This window comes from Microcaecilia unicolor, chromosome 8 (assembly GCF_901765095.1).
Source record: "Microcaecilia unicolor chromosome 8, aMicUni1.1, whole genome shotgun sequence".
In the NCBI taxonomy this organism is placed as follows: domain Eukaryota; kingdom Metazoa; phylum Chordata; class Amphibia; order Gymnophiona; family Siphonopidae; genus Microcaecilia; species Microcaecilia unicolor.
In genome coordinates, this window is record NC_044038.1 from 144,473,639 (window position 1) to 144,501,616 (window position 27,978).

At 40.4% G+C, this 27,978-nt stretch overlaps 2 protein-coding genes and 1 pseudogene across 2 annotated transcripts in view; all 3 read left to right on the forward strand.

The window, feature by feature from the left end:
* Positions 1–27,978, forward strand: part of LOC115476834 — a 557,863-nt pseudogene that overhangs the window by 403,010 nt on the left and 126,875 nt on the right.
* The window catches only part of LOC115476840, a 411,909-nt gene that overhangs the window by 215,748 nt on the left and 168,183 nt on the right, over positions 1–27,978 (forward strand). The window lies entirely within an intron of this gene.
* On the forward strand, positions 24,880–27,426 carry LOC115476708 (protocadherin gamma-A11-like). Its single transcript, XM_030213242.1, has one exon. It carries the CDS (start codon positions 25,009–25,011, stop codon positions 27,424–27,426), a length of 2,418 nt encoding a protein of 805 aa, XP_030069102.1. The 5' UTR covers positions 24,880–25,008.

Genomic DNA, 27,978 nt, shown 5'->3' on the forward strand with positions numbered 1-27,978 from the left:
AGAACTTCCATTTTTTCTACAAAAGCAACAGATTTAGACTGGGATCAAAATGCCAAAATTACTTACTCCATATTGGAAGATCATGTTCTTGAAGTGCCTTTGACCGCCTATATCTCTATTAACCCAGAGACAGGAGTTATATATGCATTGCAGTCCTTCGATTATGAGCAATTCAGAGAACTTCAAGTTCAGGTGAAGGCTGAGGATGGAGGATATCCACCTCTCAGTAGCAATGTCACTGTTACTCTCTTCATACTCGATCAGAATGATAATGCTCCTAAAATCTTATATCCTTCGCTTCCCTCCGATGGTTCTACTGGTGTGGAGTTAGCACCTCGTTCCTCCGAGCCAGGTTATCTAGTAACCAAAGTAGTGGCTGTTGATGCTGACTCCGGACAGAACGCCTGGCTTTCCTACCTACTTTTGGAATCTACGGGCTCAGGGCTCTTCACTGTGGGGCGTCACACTGGAGAAATCAAAACGGCTCGTTCTTTTCTAGATAAAGATGTCCTCAGGCAAAATCTAGTCATTTTGGTGAAGGACAATGGTCAGCCTTCTCTCTCTGCTACAGTTACTGTCACTGTGATGGTAGCAGACTCCATCTCTGAAATGATTTCTGGGTTGAGCAGTCTTTCAACTCCTGCAGATACGGAATCGAACATCACATTGTATTTGGTTATTGCCGTTGCTGCTGTGTCCTGCTTATTTTTCATTTTCATAATAGCGTTGTTGGCTCTCAAGCTTCATAAGTGGAAAGACTCAAAAATGTTTGAGTCTTCTGACGTTAATTTTAGTGCGGTTCCTACTTCTCAGTTCGTTGGCATAGATGGCGTCAGAGCCTTTCTTCAGTCATACTCTCAAGAAGTTTCTTCAACCACAGATTCTGGAAAAAGTCAATACAAATTCCCAAGTACAAGATACTCAGCTGCTGTCACCAGTACCCACACATCTGAACAACCGGATTTTTTCTTACTTTCAGATGACTTATTTGATAATAAGGATCAAATCTCCGTTCAGGTGAGTTTTACACCCTTTTCTTTTTTTTTTTCCAGTTCTATTATTTATACACTGCATTTCTCATATTCAGTGGAGGGAGTTTGTGGCAGCCATTAAAATGGAATATAAATCATAACAGTATACAAAATACTTACCTAGTATATTTCTTCTGCGTTAGGTAATAAAAATAGCCTTCCCATTTGCATTCAGCTATAGAGTTGCAAAATATACAGTTGAACAATCATGAATCAAAACAACCTAAGTATGTAAAATCAATCAAGTAAAACTTAAAACAAAACAGCATGCATACAACCACAATATTAAGTACATTGAAATCTAAACTGGAACCCTTCTTTAAGAATATGTCCAGTGCAGACATAGTAAACCTTGCAGTCATTCTTCCAAAATGTCAGTTTGATTGGCAACAAAGTTTGCTCTAGAGTCTAGACCAAAAAGTCAATAGCATGAAATTGATGAGAGAGTAAGGTAAGAAATTTTTGGAAAGAGCTATGGATATATGGAACAATTTCACAATGAGGGAGGTGAAATTATTACAGTGTTAGAATTCAAGAGCCTTTGGGCTAAACACTGATGATCCTTACTTTTGACAAAGCTAAAGTAAATCTAGAGATGGAGTTAGATATGTATTATTGCTGTAGGAAGCAGAAATAGTCTAGCGTAGACCCATCATGTAGGTGTTCTTTATGTCTTTTGTTGGTGTGATATTTGGTATAATTCCTTATAGAACTATGTAAATTAAATAGATTCAACAATGTTAATGTATTTTAAAAGTTAATGTAAGTGTAATATAATGCATCCATCTTTACATCTCCTGTTTCTATGTACCTTTCACACAGCAGTTGTTTCACCAAACTTGTATCCTTATGCTTTCAATAACAGAAGCCTGTGTTCTTAAAACCTCAGCACAACTTGTGTGGATATGTTTACATCAAACAAAAAACTATGAGGAACTACAAAATTGACCTATGACCTGTCCAGACTGGAGCACTGGACAATCTAATATTACTTTTACATAAGTACAAAGTGATGCAGATCGGGAAAAATATTCCTAATTATGTGAACACAATGCTAGGTCACCCAGGAAAAGAATATTATAATCATTGAGATAGTATATTGGAAATTCTCAGCACAATATGTTCAGCAGTGGGGGGGGGGGGGGGGAAGCAAATAGAATAAAATATTAATTTATTTATGTACTTATTTCACTGCTTTTGTATACCACTATAGCTTATGGTAAACATTAAAACACTACATTTAAAAAAATGGCAAAGACATGATCAAAATCCATGGGGAGGATGGTGTGGGAGGGAGGAGGAAGGAGGGTAAAATGTGAAAAAGGGAGCAAAAAGGGGTGGGGCATCAAGGTATGTCAGCTGAATATTATTTATCTGTTTTATGCCATATATTATGGGGAAATTTACTTTGCTATGCCCTATTTGGCTTGCTCAATAAAGATAAGTTGAAAAAAAAGTTAAATCAATAAAACTTTAAAAACTGATTAAAACAGTAACCAAATTGCATTTCTGAAAAGGACCATATATTAAAAATAAGGTTTAAATTTCTTACAAAAGATTAAGGTGTCATTTTCCTGATGAAGAGTTAGAGGCAATTTTTCCCAAAGATCAGGACTGGCCACAGAAACAGAGAAAATGATGATTGATAAACCGTGGCCTATCAAGTCTGTATCTGTGCCAACTACTAAGTTCTACAATATATTTCTCTCCCTTATAGATCCTTTGTGCTTGTACCATGCTTTCTTGAATTCAGATGTAGTCCTTGTCTCCACCACCTCTGCTGGGAGGCCATTCCACACATCTCTCACTCTTTCCATAAAGAGTAATTTCCTTAGATTACTCCTGCATTTATCCCCATTCATGTTCATCCAATGGCTCCTCCTTTCAGAACTTCCTTTCAGTTTAATGAGGCTTGCCTCCTGTGCTTTTATTCCATAGAGCATTTAAATGTCTGCATCATATCTCCTTCCTTTCCTCCAAAGTATATATACTGAGGTATTTACTTCAGTCCCCATATGCTTTATGATGAAGACTACTGACCATTTTGGTAGCCATCCTCTAGACTCCATCCTGCTTATATCCTTTTGAAGGTGCTGACTGTAGAATTGAAAGCAGTACTCCAAATGATGTCTGAACAGAGACTTATATGAAGGCATTATCATCTCCTTTTTCCTGCTGGCCATTCCTCTCCCTATGTACTTAAGCATCCTTCTGACTTTTGCTGTCATCTCTTCTATCTGGTTGGCCATCTTAAGAAGATCAGATATGATGACCCCCAGGTCCCAGTCTTCTTTTTGTGGAAGGAAGTTCTTTATCCACTGTACTATACTGCTCTTTTGGATGTTTGCTGTCCAAATGTGTGACCTTGTATTTTTTTAGCATTTACATAAGTGCATAAGTAATGCCACATTGGGAAAAGACCAATGGTCCATCAAGCCCAGCATCCTGTCCACGACAGTGATCAATCCAGGCCAAGGGCACCTGGCAAGCTTCCCAAACGTACAAACATTCTATACATGTTATTCCTGGAATTGTGGATTTTTCCCAACACCATTTAGTAGTAGTTTATGGACTTGTTCTTTAGGAAACCGTCTAACCACTTTCTAAACTCTGCTAAGCTAACCGCCTTCACCATGTTCTCTGGCAACGAATTCCAGAGTTTAATTATACATTGGGTGAAGAAATATTTTCTCCGATTTGTTTTAAATTTACTACACTGTAGTTTCATCGCATGCCCCCTAGTCCTAGTATTTTTGGAAAGCATGAACAGACGCTTCACATCCACCAGTTCCACTCCACTCATTATTTTATATGCCTCTATCATGTCTCCCCTCAGCCATCTCTTCTCCAAGCTGAAAAGCCCTAGCCTCCTTAGTCTTTCTTCATAGGGAAGTCGTCCCATCCCTGCTATCATTTTAGTCGCCCTTCGCTGCACCTTTTCCAATTCTACTATATCTTTCTTGAGATGTGGCGACCAGAATTGAACACAATACTCAAGGTGCGGTCACACCATGCAGCGATACAACGGCATTATAACATCCTCACACCTGTTTTCCATACCTTTCCTAATAATACCCAACATTCTATTCACTTTCCTAGCCACAGCAGCACACTGAGAAGAAGGTTTCAGTGTATTATCGACGACGACACCCAGATCCCTTTCTTGGTCTGTAACTCCTAATGTGGAACCTTGCATGACGTAGCTATAATTCGGGTTCTTTTTTCCCACATGCATCACCTTGCACTTGCTCACATTAAATGTCATCTGCCATTTAGCCGCCCAGTCTCCCAGTCTCATAAGGTCCTTCTTTAATTTTTCACAGTCCTGTTGCGAGTTAATGACTTTGAATAACTTTGTGTCATCAGCAAATTTAATTACCTCGCTAGTTACTCCCATCTCTAAATCATTTATAAATATATTAAAAAGCAGCGGTCCTAGCACAGACCCCTGAGGAACCCCACTAACTACCCTTCTCCATTGTGAATACTGCCCATTTAAACCCACTCTCTGTTTCCTATCCTTCAACCAGTTTTTAATCCACAATAGGACATTTCCTCCTATCCCATGACCCTCCAATTTCCTCTGTAGCCTTTCATGAGGTACCTTGTCAAACGCCTTTTGAAAATCCAGATACACGATATCAACCAGCTTTCCTTTGTCCACATGTTTGTTTACTCCTTCAAGGAATTGAAGTAAATTGGTCAGGCAAGATTTCCCCACACAAAAGCCGTGCTGACTTGGTCTCAGTAATCCATGTCCTTGGATGTGCTCTGTAATTTTAATAATAGCCTCTACCATTTTCCCCGGCACTGACATCAGACTCACCAGTCTATAATTTCCTGGATCCCCCCTGGAACCTTTTTAAAAAATTGGCGTTACATTGACCACCTTCCAATCTTCCTGTACCATGCTCTATTTTAAGGATAAATTGTATATCATTAACAGTAGCTCCATAAGCTCATTTTTCAGTTCTATCAGTACTCTAGGATGAATACCATCCAGTCCAGGAGATTTCCTACTCTGCATAAGTACATAAGTAATGCCATACTGGGAAAAGACCAAGGGTCCATCGAGCCCAGCATCCTGTCCACGACAGCGGCCAATCCAGGCCAAGGGCACCTGGCAAGCTTCCCAAACGTACAAACATTCTATACATGTTATTCCTGGAATTTTGGATTTTTCCAAGTCCGTTTAGTAGCGGTTTATGGACTTGTCCTTTAGGAAACCGTCCAACCCCTTTTTAAACTCTGCTAAGCTAACCGCCTTCACCACTTTCTCCGGCAACGAATTCCAGAGTTTAATTACACGTTGGGTGAAGAAAAACTTTCTCCGATTTGTTTTAAATTTACTACACTGTAGTTTCATCGCATGCCCCCTAGTCCTAGTATTTTTGGAAAGCGTGAACAGACGCTTCACATCCACCTGTTCCACTCCATTCATTATTTTATATACCTCTATCATGTCTCCCCTCAGCCGTCTCTTCTCCAAGCTGTATAGCCCTAGCCTCCTTAGTCTTTCTTCATAGGGAAGTCGTCCCATCCCCGCTATCAGTTTGCTGAACTGCCCCATAGCTGTTTCACTAGATCCCGACTAAGCAGGGGCGTATCTGGACTCCGGCGGTAGGGGGGGCCAGAGGGAGAGGGCACATTTTAGCCCCCCCAATGACCCCCCCACTGCCACCGCCATTGCCAGATCCCCTCACCAACGATTCTCCACCCTCCCCCCCACCGTCAATCCTCCTCCGCTGCCGTTGCTTACCTTTGCTGGCGGGGGACCCCAACCCCCCGCCAGCTGAGGTCCGCTTGCCGCCTTTAAAGAAATTTCTTTAGCTGGCTGGGGACCCCAACCCCCGCCAGCCGACCCGACGTCTTTTAAGTTCTTCTTCAGCCTCCGTGGCCATGCTGTAGTTGATAGCTGTTCAATCCAGTTCAGAGTCTGACGTCCCAGCACATTGTACGTGCAGGACAATGTGCTGGGACGTCAGACTCCGAACTGGATTGAACAGCTATCAACTACAGCATGGCCACGGAGGCCGAAAAACTTTAAAGACATCGGGTCGGCTGGCAGGGGTTGGGGTCCCCCGCCAGCTGAAGAAATATCTTTAAAGGCGGCAAGTGGACCTCGGCTGGCGGGGGAGGGTTGACGGCGGTGGGGGGGGTCCTGTTGCCCCACGCAGCTACGCCCCTGCTCCTAAGATTATCTACATCTTCTAGAGTGTCTATCTTATTGCAGATTTTGATATCATCTGCAAGGAGGCAAACCTTACCCAGCAGTACTTTTACAGTATAGTTTACAAAACTTGTATAAAAAATAAGACCAAACATTGATCCATATAGCATACCATTAGAAACTCCCTTATCCTTAGCATGAACTACATTTACCAATGACACTTTTGCTGTTTCTCCTATCACTGCCATATCAGAGAAAAGTTCTTGACTCCCTATTATATGACATTGGCTATTTTTTTCTTCCATTTGCATCTTCACTTTCCTGATTACTTTACCAGCGTCTCTTAGTTTTTCCAGATATTATTACTTGACTTCCTATTTCTGTGATCTTTTGTAGTTCATGAAGGCTAACTTCTTTTTCCTTACCTTTACAGCTACTTCTTTTAAGAATCATAGCAGCTTCCTTTCCTCTTATTTTTATTCACTTTTCTAATTAAAAAAAGGATTCATTTCCATTAAAATATCTCCTTTCAGTTTTCCCCACTGCTTTTCTAGTTCCCCCAGATGTTTTCATCCAGCTAATGACTACTTGAGGGATTCTCTCATCTTGGTAAAGTTAGGACCCTCACTTTTGAATCAACCTTCTCAATACGAGTCCTAATATTGAACCACACCATCCAATGATCATTGAATTCCATATAATCTCCCTATTCGTGAGCACCAGATCCAGCACAGTCCCCTTCCATTTGGATTCCATATAAATATAAAAGGGTGTATAATTTATCATTTTCATATCAGTCAGCCAAAATTTGGAACTCATTGCCAGATGGAATGAGGTTGTAAATGAACTATGCAAGTTTAGGAAGAAATTGAAAGTACTTTTATTTGCTTGCTATTTGTATAATCAAGAATGGTTAGTCATGCTATATAAGTTACTCTTTTACACAGCCACATTAGTGATTCCTGTACGGTAAATGAGAGGAAGCCCATTCAATTCCTATGGGCTTCCTCTCATTTGCCATGAGGGAATTGCTAGCGCAACTTTGAAAAAGAGGCACATTGTTTGTAACTTCCCAGTTTAAATCACCTGGATGTTTTGGTGTTATCTGCAATGAACCTGATAGGTAATTGCAGAATATCAGCGTAATGTAATACCTGTTGTGATAAATTGAAAGGAAAGTGAAAGGTTGTTTAGCCTGTGAAAGATGATAAGCAAGTTTGAGAAGTTATACCTGTACAAGTCTGAGACTTTTTCTTCCTATTGAAGAAGATATTTGAATTAATGTGGTCTATTACACTTTGAACACAGTTATAGTGAAGTGTTTCTAGTAGTGTTATATTTACTTCACTCTTCCTTTTATATATTTAGTTTTAGATTAGTGCCATTTGTGTGCCTAACTTAATTGTTATACTAGGCACCAATTGGCCTTAAGTACTAGTAATAGCCCTTAACACGTACAGCTGCCAGCTTTAGGCACAACTGTTTACACCAGCCTTTGACATGCTCATGACTAAAGCTAGGTGCACACATGCTAACTTTCACTCAATTCTGTAACAGCAATTCTACACATAGCTGCCATTATAGAATGGTTGCTTAGTTCCTATATTTTTTGCACTTAATTTGTGGTGCCCTTTCTTGAATCTACCACAATATGTGTTGAACTTTGTGAAATTCTCATATATGATGAACAACTAATGTGTTTGTCTATACTGTTGGGATACCCAAATTCCTGGAGAATTTTTTACAGGGAAAATATGGGACAATGTATGGAAGCTAGATTTCTTAAACCATCACCTTGCAAGTAAGTCTCATACAAATAATGTAACAAGACTTAGAAATAAAACTCCTTCCCTATGCAGGGAGGATTGGTTAGCATGATGCTTTATCGTCCAGCTGAAAAGCAAGGAAGGCAAATTAATATTGAACACAAGCGTTCAAACCTAAAAATATTTAAATGCTTATTGACAGTGTTTTACTGGCAAATGAATAGGTCCATACTTTCTATTTAAGATATGTATGAGTATGTGGGAAAGCACATACACATACCTGAAAGTTGGCAAGTAAATTTTATGCCTTTGAATTTCTTGAAATTATCAGCAGCACTGACCAGAATATCATGGAGGAAATAGTATCATCAATGTTTCACAATTTAGCTCTTGATGAAAGCATCAATATATCTTTTAGCAAATAAATGTTCTTTTAAATAAAATGTGTGTATATTATAGTATTCTATAATTTATGTGTGTACATGTGTGCCTAGGCAGAGTATGGGTAGAGCAAAAATATATATAGTAATACCTCGGTTTTCATCGATAATCCGTCCGAAAACAATTGGCGAAATCCGAAACCGACGAAAACCGAGGTAATTATTTCCATATGAATCAATGTAAATCCAATTAATTCGTTCTAGACACTCCAAAATACATACCAAAAACTTATTTTCTAGAGAATAAATATAGTGTTTAATACTAAAAACAATAAGAAATTAATATAAAATGAATATGACTAATGTAAAGAATCTGGGGTCACTTCCCTTCTTGGTCTTTTGGCACTAGGACCAGCTTCAGAGTCAGTGGACCCATGTCACACAAGAAAGCTGTCCAAAGAGGTCTGTTTCTGCTGCCTCTTTAAGATTTGCCTAAAATGGGGCAAGACATTATCATTAAACAAGTTGCAGACGGCCTGCAACAGCTTTGTCTGGGTGATTTTTCTCCACAAACCCCTGTACCTTACTCCACATGGAGATGATGTCCTTAATCTCTGAAGAAGGCACATTCTCTCCCGTCTATTCCTCCTCATCTGAAGCAACTTCTTCATCTGCCGTCTGTTGCATTAGACGCGTGGGGTGATGCTCACACAACGAAATCCGAGACAAATTTTTCACGGAAAAAATCAACGAAAACCAAAAACGACGATAATCGAAGTCAACAAAAACCGAGGTATTACTGTATATGTAATTTATAGAATGCTATAATTTACATGTATTGAGATGTACATCTAGTCATTGGCATTTGCACCAGCTATAGGATCCAGCATCCTCTCCGTGCACACTTAGATGTACACATACTTTCTACTACTTGCTCTAGTATTCTGTAAAGAAAAGTAGGCTCCTATTTTAATTTATAGAACTGGGTTAAAATAGGCACCATAACCAGTGCCCATAGTAGGTGCCCTGTTATTAAACCACCTTGTAGCCTTTGGGAAGGGTGATATATAAATTGGATAAATAGAAAAAATCTTCTGTTCTTATGTCCTTAATATCTGACTTTATATTCACAATCTAAAAATAAAAATACATTTAGCATATACTTTTTATGTTTTCTTAGATTCAAAATGTTGGAAAGAATTATATAAAAGGGATGAATGGATATTTATCTGTCCATCTGTCTTTGTAAACAAAATGACATCAAAGAAGGATTAAAATTCACCAAATATGGTATGCAAGAAGAAATGTAAATATCTCAAATGAATCTGAAACACTGAATATGTATTTTCAGAGATAAGTCCCATTGATTTCTGTTTAAAACTCATAGAAGTTGTTAGAACAGTTAGAATTATATGTAATACCTCATTTCAAACCCCCACCTTCCTTCAAACTCTCTGGTGTAGAGTAACACAAAGAAAAAAAGAATGGTACTGTCAGGCTTCTCACGGAAGCACAGGGTTTGTGAGCCCTTGGACCACTGCCGTGAAGCGGCACTGGCAGGCAAAACCACCCCCAAACCAGAGGCAAGGCAGAATGGGACTGGAACCCTGGACTGGAGTTGCAGCAGAGGCAAACAAGCTGGGACAGGCAGAGCAGGAACAGCTAGACTTCACCTGCGCTTGACTGCCGTTCCCCAGGAGTTGAGCCCCTGGGTTCAGGCGGCCGGCAGGACTTACAGGACAGAGCAGGAACTGGATACCAACAGGAAACACACAACAGAGTGAGGACTAAAAGCTGCCAGGCAGCCACTAAGACAGAAACACAGACAGGTGAGAGTCAGGACTGAAAGCTGCCAAGCAGCCACTAAAAAGGAACACAGACACAAGACAAGGAAATGCAGACCAGAAACAAGACTAGGAACTAAGCAATAAAACCAAAGCTAACTATACACAAACAAACTAGAACCAGTTAAGAAATTCAGACTAGAACTGGACTAGGCAGAAGTGCACAGAGCACACCCACATACCAGGGACCTTAGACGATGCAAAGGCAAACACAGATGTTTCCAGGTGGCTAATAAAGCCCATCAGCAGCTGAAGTTAAGCTGCAGGAATCACAAGGCAGCTACGAGTGCTGTTCAGTCACAAACAAGAAAAGCAAGTCTGGCAGCCTGGAAGATCCGGACCGGACTGGGCTGACATCTGGAACGTGTGACAGTTCATAGCAGCCACCGGTTCAGGCCACCAGATGGTGAAGTGAGCACAGACAAGGAAACAGTCACCACCATGACAGTACCTCCCCCTCAAGGCCCCCCCGACCTCCACGGGGAATTCAGGTCTCCATGGGTAACAATGGTGAAACCTACAGAGGAGCTTCAAAACATGACCAGGGGTAGTTGGCCTGGAGCTTCAACAGGAGTCGACTGGACCTCAGACTGGCATCAGGACTGCACCTTGCCTCTTGGCTAGAGCTGGAACTCAGATTGAGTTCAACATCTTGGCTGGAACTGGAACTCGGCATGGACTCAGCATCTTCGCTGGAACTGGCCCTCAGAGTGGACTCAGCATTTTGGCTGGAAATAGAACTCGGAGTGGACTCAGCATCAGGGCTGGAACTCAGCTCGAACTCAGCATCTTGGCTTGAACTGGAACTCGGCCTGGACTCAGCATCTCAGCTGGAACTGGAACTCAGCATGGACTCAGCAGCTTGGCTGGAACTGGAAGTTGGCGTGGACTCAGCATCTTGGCTGGAACTGGAACTCAGCCTGGACCCAGCATCTCGGCTGGAACCGGAACTCAGTATGGACTCAGCAGCTTGGCTGGAGCTGGAACTCGGCTTGGACTCAGCATCTTGGCTGGAACTGGAACTCGGACTGGGACTGGAATCAGGACTGGAGTCAGGCCTGGAGTCAGAAGCCTGGCTGGCAGTGCCACTCGGGCTGGAATCAGAGGCTTGACTAGAAGCAGAACTCTGAACCAGAGATGGACCGGGACACGGAATGCTCCACAAAACCTGCATATGGGCCCTGAACTTGGGGCTTCCACAACGCCTTCTTTCAGCGTCCGCTTCAGGAGTATCCCAAAGGGTTGGATTCAAGGAAAGTTTGCAGCAGTACTCGAAGAGTGTGATAGAAGGATCAAGAGCAGAAACTGGGTTTCTAAAGTACCCAAGCCTCCAGAGATGCTTTCTCTCAGCTGCAGCTTCAGGAGTATTCTTCAAGGCTAGATCAGAACAAAGATTATAGTGGTAATTCTGGAGTATCATCCAACAATCAAGATCAGAAACTGGGTTGGGACCGGAATCCACACTGGAACTAGGAGCGGAACCTGGGCTGAGCCCCGGATTGTCAACAGAGAAAAAAGTCATGGGCAGAAAACCCAGCTAGAAGGATGATCTTGCCGAGCTCATGGCCTTTGCATTCTGTCAGGCTTCTCATGGAAGCACAGGGCTTGTAAGCCCTTGGACTACTGCCATGGAGTGGCAGTAGCAGGCAAAACCACCCCCAAACCAGAGGCAAGGCAGAATGGGACTGGAACCCCAGACTGGAGTTGCAGCAGAGGCAAACAAGCTGGGACAGGCAGAGCAGGAACAGCTAGACTTCACCTGCGCTTGACCGCCGTTCCCCAGGAGTTGAGCCCCTGGGTTCAGGCGGCCGGCAGGACTTACAGGACAGAGCAGGAACTGGATACCAACAGGAAACACACAACAGAGTGAGGACTAAAAGCTGCCAGGCAGCCACTAAGACAGAAACACAGACAGGTGAGAGTCAGGACTGAAAGCTGCCAAGCAGCCACTAAAAAGGAACACAGACACAAGACAAGGAAATGCAGACCAGAAACAAGACTAGGAACTAAGCAATAAAACCAAAGCTAACTACACACAAACAAACTAGAACCAGGCAAGAAACTCAGACTAGAACTGGACTAGGCAGAAGTGCACAGAGCACACCCACATACCAGGGACCTTAGACGATGCAAAGGCAAGCACAGAAGTTTCCAGGTGGCTAATAAAGCCCATCAGCAGCTGAAGTTAACTTCAGGAATCACAAGGCAGCTATGGGTGCTGTTCAGGCACAAACAATAAAAGCAAGTCTGGCAGCCTGGAAGATCTGGACCGGACTGGGCTGACATCTGGAACATGTGACAGTTCATAGCAGCCACCGGTTCAGGCCACCAGAGGGCGAAGTGAGCACAGAGAAGGAAACTGTCACCACTATGACAGGTACTCCAAGACACTTTGAAAGCCACCTTTCCCACTATTTCAGAACTACACACACATACACAGACACATGCTCACCCACACAGACACAGCTTCAGACACATACTCACACACTCATCCCACCTCTACATATACTCTCACTTTCTGACCTTCACACACAATACGCACCACATATACACTCTAAAATATCTCCACCCCACATATTCCTACACGCCCAACACACACTCACTCTTCCATGCAGAAATCCATTCACTCTTATACTCACATTTTCCCACACATACACAAACAAACCAACAACACACAAATATCTACACAAACCCACCATCATCATACTACTAGATTCTCATACCACCATATACATAATCACAACACATACACTATCCATGCAAACATACACATTTGCTCACACACAGCTCCACCACCCCAACAGATAATGCACCCCCCCCCATACACCAGACCTACATTCCCCAATACCCTGAATACATGATCATCACAACCTCCTCATCTCTAAATACACCCCACCCCCACCCCTTCTAAAAAATATATGCTGGAGAGTTTCTCAAAACCATACATTTGCATGCTACCCTACCTTTTTATTTTGAATATAAAGGATCGCCTAGGTGATTCAAATGGGGGCTACTAGAAAGAGAACAAAGAAGCTCTATTTAACTCCCCTCTGTCACTTTCTTTAGGCTTTGTATTTATTAAGCATAAACACAAAATGAAAAAAAAAGCTATTCTACATTTGAAGTTGCCATTTTCTTTTTAGGCAGAAAAGTTAATGCTGCTGAATAAATACCTTTAATGTGGTTGTAAAAAAAAAAACCTATCTTCAGTTCAGCATCTTTTTACCTCACGAGATGGATATTTCACGTCAACAGTAGAACACAGTTGCTCAACTGCCAAAATGTTGACTGCACATACATAAAAAAGACTAAAGGGGGAAATGTTCAAAGTTCTTTAACATGAGTACTGGTGTTGCAATTATTGGTTGGGACTCTGAGCGCCGCTGTTCACCAATCAGGCGCTGAAACTCAATAAAGGATCCAGCAGCCTCTCTACTGCTTTTAAAATGCAGAGGAAGACGAACGTAATGGTCAGACTGTAGTTTATGGAGCCCGAATACAAGAAGGAATCCCACTAATAGAGCTCAACATCAGTCTGACCCTAGTGTCTGTGTTATAAAGACGGTTAGAGGAATACCGGGATTATTCACAGCTTGGAATCCGAAGCGAGAAGACAGAGAAATGGCGAAAATGCCAAGAAACCGGGAATTACAAGAGATAGTGTTGTTTTGCTGGATAATCCTTGCAGCCTGGGAAGTAGTTTCCGGGCAAATTCGTTATTCCATTCCAGAAGAAATGGATGAGGGATCATTTGTGGGAAATGCTGCAAAAGACCTAGGACTGGATTTAAGAGCGTTATCAACTCGCGGAGTTCGCATTATTTCCAAAGGTAGGACGCAGTATTTTGCGCTCAATTTGAAAAACGGATATCTATATATCAACGACAAAATTGATAGGGAGCAGCTATGTGGGCATATAATTCAATGTTTGTTAAATGTAGAGATTCTAGTTGAAGATACAGTAAAGTTGTACGCAATCGAAATTGAGATTCAAGATATAAATGATAATGCCCCCAGCTTTCTAAACAAGGAAATACTGTTAAAATGCAGCGAAATAACACCACCAGGAACACGGTTTATTTTGCCTGACGCACAGGATCCAGATATGGGGATTAATTCTCTCCAGAGCTATCACCTTAGTGTAAATAAACATTTCGCTTTGGATGTGCAAACAGGAAAAGATGGCGTGAAATATGCCAAATTGATTCTTGAGAAATCACTGGACAGAGAAGAGCAGGATGTTCACCATCTGGTCCTCACAGCCACTGATGGAGGGGATCCAGTCAGATCCAGCACAGTGCAAATCCGTATCATTGTTCTCGATGCAAATGACAATGCGCCAGTTTTCACTCAATCTGATTATAAAGTGGATGTTTTGGAAAATGTGCCGGAAGGTACTGTGGTGTTAATCTTAAGCGCCACAGATCTAGACCAAGGATCACATTCAGAGGTAAGCTATTCATTTAAAAAAATTACAGAAAAAGCTTCCAAAATATTTCAACTGAACTCCAAGACTGGAGAAATATCAGTTATAGGAAAGCTGGACTTTGAAGCATCTGAATTATACGAAATTGAAGTCCAAGCTGAAGACGGCGGAGGTCTGGCAGCACTTTCTAAACTTATATTGCAAGTTATTAATGTAAACGATAATATCCCTGAAATTTCAGTATCATCTTTGGTCAACTCGATAAAGGAAGACAGTCCTGTTGGTACACCAATAGCTCTTCTAAAAGTGGAAGACCGAGATTCGGGAGAAAATGGCCAAGTTATATGTTCTATTCCAGATAATCTTCCATTCCAATTGAGTAGGTCCTTTGGCAGCTATTATAGTTTGAAGACGGATAAAACATTGGACAGAGAGCAAGTCTCTGAATACAATATAACAATTACAGTAACGGATAAAGGAACACCTCCTATGTCTACAATGAAAAACATAACTCTGCTGATTTCTGATATAAATGATAATCCACCTGTATTTGATCAGGCATCCTATACCGGATATGTAATGGAGAATGTCCCACCAAGAACGTACATTTTTTCCACAAAAGCAACAGACTTAGACTGGGAACAAAATGCCAAAGTCACTTACTCCTTATTGGAAGGTCACATTCTTGAAGTGCCTCTGTCATCCTACATCTCCATTAATTCGGAGACCGGAGTTATCTATGCTCTGCATTCCTTCGATTATGAGCAATTCAAAGAACTTCAGATTCATATGAAGGCTGAAGATGGAGGGTATCCGCCTCTGAGTAGCAATGTCACTGTTACTCTTTTCATAGTCGATCAAAATGATAATGCTCCTGAAATCTTATATCCTTCCCTTCCCATTGATGGTTCGACTGGTATAGAGTTGGCACCTCGTTTCTCCGAGCCAGGTTATCTGGTAACTAAGGTGGTGGCTGTTGATGCTGACTCCGGACAGAATTCATGGCTTTCCTACTCACTTCTGGGAACTACAGACTCAGGGCTGTTCACTGTGGGGCGTCACACTGGAGAAATCAGAACAGCTCGTTCTTTTCTAGACAAAGATGTCCTCAGGCAAAATCTAGTCATTTTGGTGAAGGACAATGGTCAGCCTTCTCTCTCTGCTACAGTTACTGTCACGGTGATGGTAGCAGACACCGTCTCTGAAATGATTTCTGGGTTGAGCAGTCTTTCAACTCCTGCAGATACGGAATCCAACCTCACATTGTATTTGGTCATTGCTGTTGCTGCTGTGTCCTGCTTGTTCTTTATCTTCATAATAGTTTTGTTGGCCCTCAAGCTCCAGAAATGGAAAGAGTCAAGAATGTATGAGTCTTCCGATGTTAATTTCAGTTCTGTTCCCACTTCTCAGTTTGTGGGCATAGATGGGGTCAGAGCCTTTCTTCAGACTTACTCTCACGAAGTTTCTTTAACCACAGATTCTGGAAAAAGTCAGTACAAATTTCCAAATTCAAGATATTCAAATACTGACACTCAAACAATTGAAGAAAAAGATTTGTTCTTACTTTCTGAAGATTTAGATAATAAGACTCAAATCTCAGTTCAGGTGAGTTTGTAACCCTTTTCTTCTTAAACCTTAGTTTGTATCCTTCTATAAGAACTATCATTTGTGCTAACATGATAAATTGTACATTTTACCGGTGCTGTTTAACCCTTTCTTGAGGCACACCTAGCCAGTCATGTTTTCAGGATTACCACTATGAATAGGCATGAGAGAAATCTGTATAGTGAATACCTGTTGCAGGGAAATCTATCTTATGCCTCTCCATTGCAATAATCCTAAAACTTTGACTAGGCTATGTGTGCCTCCAAGAGAGGGTTGAAAAGCGCTGCATTATAAAGTCATGTTACCAAGATGTACATTTAATTGTCAGCAAGTTGTTCTTGACCAAGTAATCAAATTATTAAGCATTTAACCTGGAAGGTAGTAGACTCAGGAATAAAGCATGCAAATACAATTAAAGGGATAGGTGATAATGGAAAAAGCTTTTAAATGAAGGAGGTGAAAGCAAAAATAGATATAGAATTAAAAGTTAGGTATAACCACTGATGATCTTTACTTTGTGGCAATAAATCCATTATTGAAGTAGGATATTCAATAAGGCAGTAAAAAATGGAAGTAGATGAGTCTTCCATTTATCTTTACTGATAATATATCAGTAGTTTAATTGCCAGTAAAAATACAATTAGTTGAATTTTTTTAAATGTTAACATTTAAAAACTATTGTTAATGTGGAGAGGAGTTCTGCTTTTGTGGTTAGAGCAGTAGGATGAGATCAGGGAAGTCAGGGTTTGAATCTCACTGATGCTCCTTGTAACATTGGGCAAGTTCCTTAACCCTTCATTTTCTTGAGTGCAAAATAGATTGTAAACACTCCTGCATCTGAGAAATATGAACTATAATTTAACTTCTACTGAAAAGGTGTGTGCTAAATCCAATTAATATGAATTCATCTATTACTTCAATATGCCTCCAGCAATTGATTCACTTAGGTTGTATCTCATACCTGACAATATACAGTGTGAAAACATGCTCACATCAGAACATTATTGTTAAAATTTCTGTGATGTAAGCATATTATCCTCTTTTTCTGTAACTGGGCAGCTTCCTCCTACTCCTTTCAGCCTCCAGTCCAGTCAAAATCAGGGATGACATCATGTCATGAGCCTTCAGTCACAACTGACTGTAAATTCTTACCCAAATTTTTATATTGTCTTAAATGTTCCTGGTCTGGTCATTATAGTGACTATTCTGGGTCAGATGCTGTTCATTAGGGCTTCTTCTAAAACCCTGAAAGTAGAGACACTAATTCTGACCACTGGGTGATGCAGTTATGTAACACAACTACTCCCTCTTCAGTATTTTGTGTTCTAACTAATGCCAAAAGTGATAAAAAGTTACTACTTTTGCTTAGCTTCAGGACAAATATTATGCTGAAAATTGTCTTACAGTAGTTCTAAGGTTTTAAACATGTGCTTTTTCATTTTTGTGGTTGACTGGGGGTTTTTTTGTTTTTAAATAACAGAGAAAAGAGTCAGATATTTTTGCTTTTGTTGGATGATTTAGTTTACATAACAGTTATACCAAAAGAACAAGATTCGGGAATGCTAAAATCATAGAAATGCCAACAGCAACAGTGACTTTGGATAAATGTTCTCATTATGGACCAATCAAAGAAACCATTTCATAAGAATACATAAAGTATATCAAATTTAGAATAACCACAGTGAACTAATAAAACATGAACTACAAATGAGATCAAGCAAAGCATCACAGTTCTTAAATATGTGAGGATTAGATAATCCTGATTGTCTTTACCTGCAGTCATTTTCTATGTGCCTATGTTTCAGTGTGTGTGTGTGTATGTGGGGGGGGGGGGGGGTCTGTTCAGGTCTGTCTTAGTGTATGTGGGGGGGGGGGGGTCTGTTCAGGTCTGTCTTACACAAAAACAGATTTTTCAAGTTTTTATAATCTTACTTTCTACCCATGTTATTGCATTTGGGATGTGCATGATGTTTCATCTTGAATTCTGTCTTGAAGGAGGGGTACATGGCAAGTCATTCAGATCCTAGAGGAACAAGAAGGAAGGACAAGTCTTTTCTGATTCCTACTTCATGATTTTTCAGATAATAAAAGATCAAATTTAGACATTCTGCCCCCAAAAAGTAAGATTAACATTAGCTAGTCCACTATAGGCAGGTAAAAATGCTGTAAGTAGGCCAAATGCTATTTATCTGCTGACTCATTATATTGTCAATAATGTTGATGTAAAGTATTAGGGATATGCTCTAATATACATGACTAGATTCTATTCTAATCCATGTTTTCCATCCTTCTTATATAACACTCTGTGGGCCAGAATATTGTGAGACAGATGCATAGGAGCTAACTTTTCAAAATGATTGGGGGTGCTTGCTAAACCCAACACAAACTACTCCTCCCTGGACACAGTCAAGCAGTCTGCTCAATATTTGGGGTGCTCAAGCAGCCACAGAACTGGCTCGTATGGCCAGATCAGTGCCAGGGAGCAGCAGCATATCAAGTCAAGACACTAATATCCTTTAGGCAGAAGTTTTGCACAGAGTGGAATATAAACTCCATTTTTTTCTATTTGAGATCAATGTGGTTTGTTTTTAGTGCTCATCAGGAAAAATACAATAAGGGCCTTCCCAAAGGCTATGCAGGCAGTGCAGCCTCACAGGATATAAAGGAGACAGGGGCATGAAAACCACTCCCCATCCATTGTCTCCGCTGTAGTGGCAGTGGTCCGAAAGACAGGGTGAGGGCACTAGGAGATGTGTCAAACAGGGTGTGATTCCTTATTGGGATGCTCTTGACTGCAGTAACCTAATACATGATGACAAAAAAAGAGACCAACTGACCCATCCCAATTGTTTCTGTCCATATTGCTAAGGATGTATGACTACTTGTAATATATCCTTCCTTAACTGAGTTTTTCATCTTCTTCATTTGCATTCCATCATTGCAACTAATAGAGTATACAAGATCCCCCTTAGTTCATCTTTTTCCTTCCCATGTCTAAATGCATAACTTGGTTGGCACCAAAGGTCCAGAATAGACAGTATCTAATCAAGAATGCCATCAGTGCTCTTCTAAGACACCTAGGTCCATTATCTGCCCATCATCTGTCTCTTCTAAGAGATCTAGTTCCATTATCTGTTTAATTGTACCCTTTGTTCAGTTACTGTGTAAGGAAACAATGCCAACTATATGTCAAATTGTGTGTTATATAGTGATTTGTTTTTGTCATGATGACAGTGTGCAGTAATCTTTTATTTGTGTCCTTAGATTGTTCAATCATTTAAACCAACATCCTACTAATAATCAATGTATCACATAACATATCTTTACTTAAACAAAGCCAGACAATCTTTAATTGGTACATAAATCCAGTAGTTTTCGAGACTAATGAAAATTTTTAGGAAGAGTTACTATGACAAGAAATATCTGGAAAACTCAAATTCCTGAATACATATGACACTGCTGTTTTAGTTTATATTCAGGAATTAAAATATTTGGGATGGTATTTGGCATGAACTTTCTCTACTGAAACTGCCTAGAGGTTATTTTGATCATTGAGAACTTGAAGCCCAACACTTATGCACAAAACTAGGAGACCTTTTTCAAACAATCAGTTGGTAACAGAAACACCATTTTTAAAAGAGAAAAGTTCTAGGAAAAATTATCAATTAATTGTTGAAAATCTCTCTCTCTCTCTCTCTCTCTCTCTGATTCATACCCTGCCATTGGATGGATGGTGCTTATGGCTGTTTGTGTGAAATAATTCCCACCCCTCAGTGCACTTTATACCAGGAAGTTTATCTCAAAAAATGCTGTTATGTTTTGGCATGAGCTTGTAATTTAGTAAGCTTACTAAGATGATCATCTACTCTAGGGAACTTTAGTTTGTTTGTTTATTTATTAATTAATTTATTTATTTATTAATTAGTAGTATCCAAGTGTATACCACCTATCTATAAGAAGCAAATAATTTATACCTACTGGTAGTACATTTCCTCTATGATAAATTAATTTTGGAATTCAGTTTTTGTTCTCTGTGTCCATAAGTTGTTCATCCATCCATCTGTAGGTTCAATAACTGTCCAAAAAGTAGATGGAAATTCTCAAAACTTGGTCTCAAGAAGAAAAAGTGAATATCTTAGAGGATGTAAAAAACAGACATATTGAATCAACAGTTTCAGAGAACCAACACCGCCCTCCCCCCCCTCCCCCCGCAAAAAAAAAAAAAAAAGAAAAGATAGTCCCCATTGCTTCTATGAGATTCTGTTAGATTTCTAAGAGTGGCAAACAGAGAAACATGAAGGCAGGTAAAGACCATATGGCCTATCCAGTCTGCCCATCCATTCCATCTACTATCCATTCCTCTCCCTTAGAGATACTATGTACTTGTCCCAATCACCACTTTATTTAAGAAACACCCTATGCTTGTCCTTCTCATATGTTAGTACAGAGCAACACAGAGAGGCAGGGAAAATAACTGAAGCAGCTGGCAAAGAATGACATCAAAATTCCACAGCTAGACCACTCCTAGCCATGGGCAGCTGAATTTTCTCACATGACCATACATGTTAGCTGCTACTAACTTATGCAAATATTTATACAAATTAGGCCTCACAATGATTCTATGTAGATGACTCCAGGTCACCTGCAAAAAGGCATTTTGAAACTTACCTGCCCCTCATTTCCAGAGTTATACACCCACACACATTCCAGCACTTACCTCCTCACATGTATACCCCCATACAAATTCACACACCCCTGTACCCATACCCCCTACACATTTTCACACCCTCACACATGTCCACACACAGACTCAGTCAAACTGTTGCATACATACCTGCATACAAACCCCATATGGACCACATATAACTTACATACCTTCACCTTTCTTCTTATAATTCACACCCACATACATTTACACATATATATATTCCTACACATTCAACACACACACAAATCTACACACTCCTAAACTCACACACTCAACAAAAAAAAAAACACTCCTATACAAACCCACAATCCATATAGTCCTGTACACAAAAACCTCAGCAAGAACTCCCAAACCCACACAAGCACTCCAGTACCCAACATACACATCCTTCTCTATCCATCCACAGTTCCACCCACCTTCACACTTAATACATTCTCCCTCACATCCCACTTGTACTCCCATGTCCTCAAGCACAACTCTGCCACAAACCCTTCTCACACATACATACATACATACATACATACATACATACATACATACATACATATTCCAGAAACACAATCACTCCTTGGAAAGTGGAAACAATAAGTACAATCGGTGAATTGAAATTTATATCTTTAACTACTTAGCAAGGGAGAACTTTAGGATTCTGATATACTGCTGAAACTAAGGCATCTCAACCCTTGCTGTATTAAACTTCTAGAGGAAATTCACACAGGTATGCGAAATACAGCAATTTGATTTACAATTTAAAAAAAAACAAAAACTTTGATCTTTCAGGCCTGACCAGATGTACAAGTCAGATAGTTCTTTGTTCTCACAGATTTGCTTAATAGCATCTAACCCTATTGAAAGATTACCAACTGACAGAGACTTTTAAGCCTGCAGTGCCACCTAGTGCAATTTGCTTAAGTAGTGCCCAGCACAACTGAGAGACTGGTGGCATCTTCCAGAATTTGAAAGGAGATCAGAGAGAAGAAAAACCTGAGTGCAGAGACTTTCCTAGAGGACTTAGACTTATCCCCATGTGGATGAACCGACAACTACAGTGTCATAGCAGTTTGATATTTGGAATACACACTTAGCAAAGGCCCTACAGAAAGCTGCAGCACTAAAATAAAGTTTTATGCCATACTCACAAACACTGATTCCCTCCAGAATTTTGGACTTAAGCTCAAATGATGGGAACTGGAAAGGAAATGGTATAAATGTCACCTGATTGGCACAGGCTAAATTTAGGAAAGACACAACAAAATACAACCAAGTCTTAATAACAGCCAAAAACAATATTTCTCTCAATGTATTGAACAGGCTGCCAGTTCAACCAAGCACCTACTCGGCATAGTGAATGCCCTTCTACAACCCCCACAACAGAACCAGCCTGCCCAGTTGCAACTGAACTGTAATGATTTTGTTGCATATTTTTCCAACAATACTTAAAGTCTCCATCAGGATATACAGGCAGTCTTACCGAGTCTCCTGTCTGTTAACCAAGAGTAAAAAAACTTTCCCTCTCCATATAGAGACACATGGGACTTTTAATCCAGTAACAACTGAGAGATCTCTGACCAACCCACCTTCTGCTTCAACCCCTGCCTATCAAAGATAATGCAGTATGCAGAACAGAGAACTCATAGAAGGGGCCTCAAAATTTGTGAACTCCTTTTCTTCTAATTGGCAATTAAGAGCATTAAAAAGGACAGTTATGCATCTTCTGCTAAAGGAGAACAACGTTCACCAGGACAAGCTCAAAAGATACCAGCATCTAACATCCCATCTCTAGGAAAACTTATAGAACAAACAATCTGCATTTAGCTCAGCAACTGGCGATAAGAGAGAAACTGGCTTCAATATGGATTCTGACTCTGTTATGGACTGGAGATGCTCCTCGTCTCCCTGCTAAATGATCTTCACAGGGACCAAGGGATTTGCCTTGATGTTAGTACTGCTGGATTTCTCAGCAGCTTTTTGCACTGTAGCCCACAATATCAAGCTAGCACAAATGGCAGAAACAGGAATCAGTAGCACAATACTTGCTTCATTCATATCCTATCAGCTAGGTAGCAGTACATACTGTTCAGCAGCACATTGTTGCCACTATGGGTGCTGGCCTAAGGGTATCACAAAGATCCATACTGTCACCTATTTTGTTTAATATCTACCTCAAGCCACTAGCTGAGTTGATTCAGTCATTGGATATTTAGCTCTACACCTATGAGGATAATGTGAATCTACTAATACCCATTGAACCAGACTTAAGAAAGCCCTGAATAAATTGATAGTCTGCATAACAACATTTCAAGTATGGGCTAAAAGCAAATATTTTGCCTGAACCCAAGTAAAAAAGCTCTTGTGGGTCCCTAACACAAACAATCATATACTTGATATCAAAATCTCTTTGGGAGATATAAATTCCTCCTTAAAACACAGGCGGGAACCTTATACAGATACATTTATGTTGATCCCTAAATCTGAGCAACCTTCAAGAGCTGCCTCTAGCATCTACAACAGCAACACTCTCTCTCTCTCTCTCTCTCTCTCTCTCTCTCTCTCTCTCTCTCTCTTTCTCTTTCTCATTGAAAAGTATGTTGTCACAGTGAGTCATTCCATGATAACTTCAAGACTAGATTACTGCAATGCAGCCTCCAATGATGTGACTACAAAGGGTTTGCACCTTTGCCAATCGATTCACAGTGCTGTAATATGTAAGTAACGTGATCACATCACACCATTTCTGGAAAAACTTCACTGGTCACCAGTGCAATACAGGGCTCAATTTATCTCTGACCTTCAAGATCCTTAAAGGAAAAAGGCCAAAGAACAGAATCTTCCTCTATGCACTTCTAAGGTCCAACCAAGGAGTATCCCTAGCCACACCATCTCCAAAGGAAATCACATGATGTGACACCCACCTATGAGCCATCTCTAAAGTACCCCCCTTACTTTGAAATGGGGGTGGGGTTGCCTAACACAAGACCATCTCTGCTTCAGGAAGCAGATTAAAGCCTGGCTCTTTTCCCAAGCCTTTAATGGAAAAAGCAACTAACCAAATAGTCACACATAAAAGGACTGACATTGGCTGCAATTACTTCAGCAGGATTTGTTTATCAATTTACTCTAGCTCTGCTTAGGTGTATGCAGCTTTTCTGACTCCACCAGCAATTGTTCCTTAAGTTAGTCACCCTTATCTTCTACCTAACTCCTCTTACTCTATGATACCTGTCTATATGTACAGCCTCCACTTAACCCCCATGTTGTCTATTAAAGCTACTAAAGAGGTTTGTAATGTGTTTTGTGGTGACATTGTAGGTAGCATACTGTTATTTGCAATGTTTTTACAGTTGTAAATGAAAATAAATGAAAGAAAACCCTCTGTGTTGGAAATCTTTCTCCAGCCAATGCCTCTGCATGTATTTCCTACCTCATATATTTATAGTAGAAGGGAGAACATTTTAATATTTCATGATGCACTAGCACATGCAAAGTTTCCTCATGATTTAGACACAAAGAAAGAGAGGTAGACACTACGTTTAACTTTCCTGTACCCATACTAAGGTCATCTATATATTAAGCTTTCTCCCATAAAGAGGAAACAAAATGGAATAACAGCATTTCTGCCTCGGAGGATGTGATCCGTTTGAGATAGAAACAATACCGCTGAAAGAATATATCGCTACTGTTATAAGAAAGTGGTTGATGCAAAAAAGGATAATAAACCAGTCACTAACTGGAGATGTCAAATCAAAAAGTTTAAATATATAAATCATTTCGCCAATGCTGTGCACTTTAATGTGAACCTTGTTGTTGCAGTTACCGGTTGGGACTCTGAGCGCCGCTGTTCACCAATCAGGCGCTGAAATGCAATAAGAGATCCAGCAGCCTCTGCACAGCCCTCACAATGCTCAGGAACATTTCAGAACGAGTCAGACATTAGCTTATGGAGCCCGAGTACAAAAGTGAATCTCATTCACCGAGCTCTGTAGTGGGTTGCACCTAGGATATAAAACCGATTATAGAAATATTGGGATTATTCAACAATTTGTAATCGGCGGCGAGACGATAGAGGGAAAAAGGCAAAAATGCAAAGAAACTGGGGCTTGGAAAAGATGGTGCTAATTTGCTGGATAATCGCTACAGCCTTGGAAATGGTTTCTGGACAAATTCGTTATTCCATTCCGGAGGAAATGGAAGAAGGATCTTTTGTGGGCAATGCTGCAAAGGATTTGGGACTGGATTTAAGAGAGCTATCGGCTCGCGGAGTCCGTATTATTTCTAAAGGTAGGACGCAGTACTTTGCCCTCAATGTGAAAACTGGGTACCTATATATCAATGAGAAAATTGATAGAGAGCAGCTTTGTGGGCATGCAATTCAATGTTTGCTACATATAGAGATTCTTGCTGATGGTATTGCAAAGCTGTATGCAGTAGAAATTGAGATCCAAGATATAAATGATAATGCCCCCAGCTTTCTAAACAAGGAAATACTGTTAAAATGCAGCGAAATAACACCGCCAGGAACACGATTTATTTTGCCCAGCGCGCAGGATCCAGATGTGGGGATTAATTCTCTCCAAAGCTATCAACTTAGTGCGAATAAATATTTCGCTTTGGATGTACAAACTGCAAACGACGGGGTGAAATTTGCCAAACTGATTCTTGAAAAATCACTGGACAGGGAAGAACAGGGTGTTCACCATCTGGTCCTCACAGCCACTGATGGAGGGGATCCAGTCAGATCCAGCGCAGTGCAAATCCGTGTTATTGTGCTTGATGCAAATGACAATGCGCCAGTTTTTACTCAATCCCTATACAAAGTGGGTGTTTTGGAAAACGCGCCGGAAGGTACTGTAGTGCTAGTCATAAGTGCGACGGATCAGGATCAAGGGACACATTCTGAGATAACATATTCATTTATACAAATTACAGAAAAAGCTTCCAAAATATTTCAGCTGAACTCCAAGACTGGGGAAATATCAGTTGTAGGAAAGCTGGACTTTGAGGAATCTGAATTATACGAAATTGGCGTCCAAGCTGAAGACGGTGGAGGTTTAATGGCCCTTTCTAAACTTACATTGCAAGTTATTAATGTAAACGATAATATCCCTGAAATTTCAGTATCATCTTTGGTCAACTCAGTAAAGGAAGACAGTCCTGTTGGTACACCAATAGCTCTTCTAAAAGTGGAAGACCGAGATTCGGGAGAAAATGGCCAAGTTATATGTTCTATTCCAGATAATCTTCCATTCCAATTGAGTAGGTCCTTTGGCAGTTATTTTAGTTTGAAGACGGATAAAACATTGGACAGAGAGCAAGTCTCTGAATACAATATAACAATTACAGTAACGGATAAAGGAACACCTCCTTTGTCCACAATCAAAAGCATAACTCTACTGATTTCTGATATAAATGATAATTCACCTGTTTTTGATCAAGAATCTTACACCGGTTATGTAATGGAGAATGTCCCACCAAGAACGTCCATTTTTTCCACAAAAGCAACAGATTCTGACTGGGATCAAAATGCCAAAGTCACTTACTCCTTAATGGAAGGTCACATTCTTGAAGTGCCTTTATCATCCTACATCTCAGTTAACCCGGAGACCGGAGTTATCTATGCTCTGCAGTCTTTCGACTATGAGCGATTCAAACAACTTCAAATTCAGGTGAAGGCTGAAGATGGAGGATATCCGCTTCTCAGTAGCAATGTCACTGTCACTCTCTTCATACTCGACCAAAATGATAATGCTCCAGAAATCTTATATCCTTCCCTTCCTACCGATGGTTCCACTGGTGTAGAGTTGGCACCTCGTTCCTCCGAGCCAGGTTATCTAGTAACCAAAATAGTGGCTGTTGATGCTGACTCCGGACAGAACGCCTGGCTTTCCTACCTACTTTTGGGATCTACGGACTCAGGGCTCTTCACTGTGGGGCTGCACACTGGAGAACTCAGAACAGCTCGTTCATTTCTAGACAAAGATGTTCTTAGACAAAATCTAGTCATTTTAGTGAAGGACAATGGTCAGCCTTCTCTCTCTGCTACAGTTACTGTCACGGTGATGGTAGCAGACACCGTCTCTGAAATGATTTCTGGGCTGAGCAGTCTTTCAACTCCTGCAGATACGGAATCCAACCTCACATTGTATTTGGTTATTGCTGTTGCTGCTGTGTCCTGCTTGTTTTTTATCTTCATAATAGTTTTGTTGGCCCTCAAACTCCAGAAATGGAAAGAGTCAAGAATGTATGAGTCTTCCGATGTTAATTTCCATGCTGATCCAACTTCTCAGTTCGTGGGCATAGATGGGGTCAGAGCCTTTCTTCAATCTTATTCTCAGGAAGTCTCTTTAACCTCAAATTCTGGAAAAAGTCAGTACAAATGTCCAAGTACAAGATACTCAGATACTCTCACTAATACCCAAACATTTGAACAACAGGATTTCTTCTTACTTTCAGATGGTTTCGATAATAAGGATCAAATATTAGTTCAGGTGAGTTTGTAATATTTTCTTTGTTAAACCGAAATCTAGACTATCGCCCCTTTTATAAGAAATGTCATATGTGCTAACCCTAAGCTTTATATTACACGCAAAAGTTTCGAAAGTTTCAATTTTATTAGCTGATGGTTTATTGGTAGAAAAGCAGTCCGACTATAAAACTAGAAAGGGTTGATAAAGAAGTAAGGTAAGGAAGTAGCCTTCAAAGGAAGGGTGATGGATACAAATTAAACAGATCATCGGTGTAGTCTCATGTATTAGAAAGCATACTCTTTAATGGCCTGGAGAAAAAAATATACCCCTTGTCACGAATGAAGCCCATTTGCTAAAGATGTTCTTTCAATCTGTGTCTGTGAACAAAATCTTGAAAAATATTGCCGTTCATTTTTGTGCTGTACGGGAATGGAAATCGTTCCTTTTACTAAGAAAGTTCTTTTATATTTTCATTTAAAGTTTAGCCAATTCATTATTCTCCTTGTCTTTTCTCAGGATTCAAAGTATCTCATCGCCTACCAATCTTGCACAGATCCAGAATTATGTGAAAATTGTATTTAAATA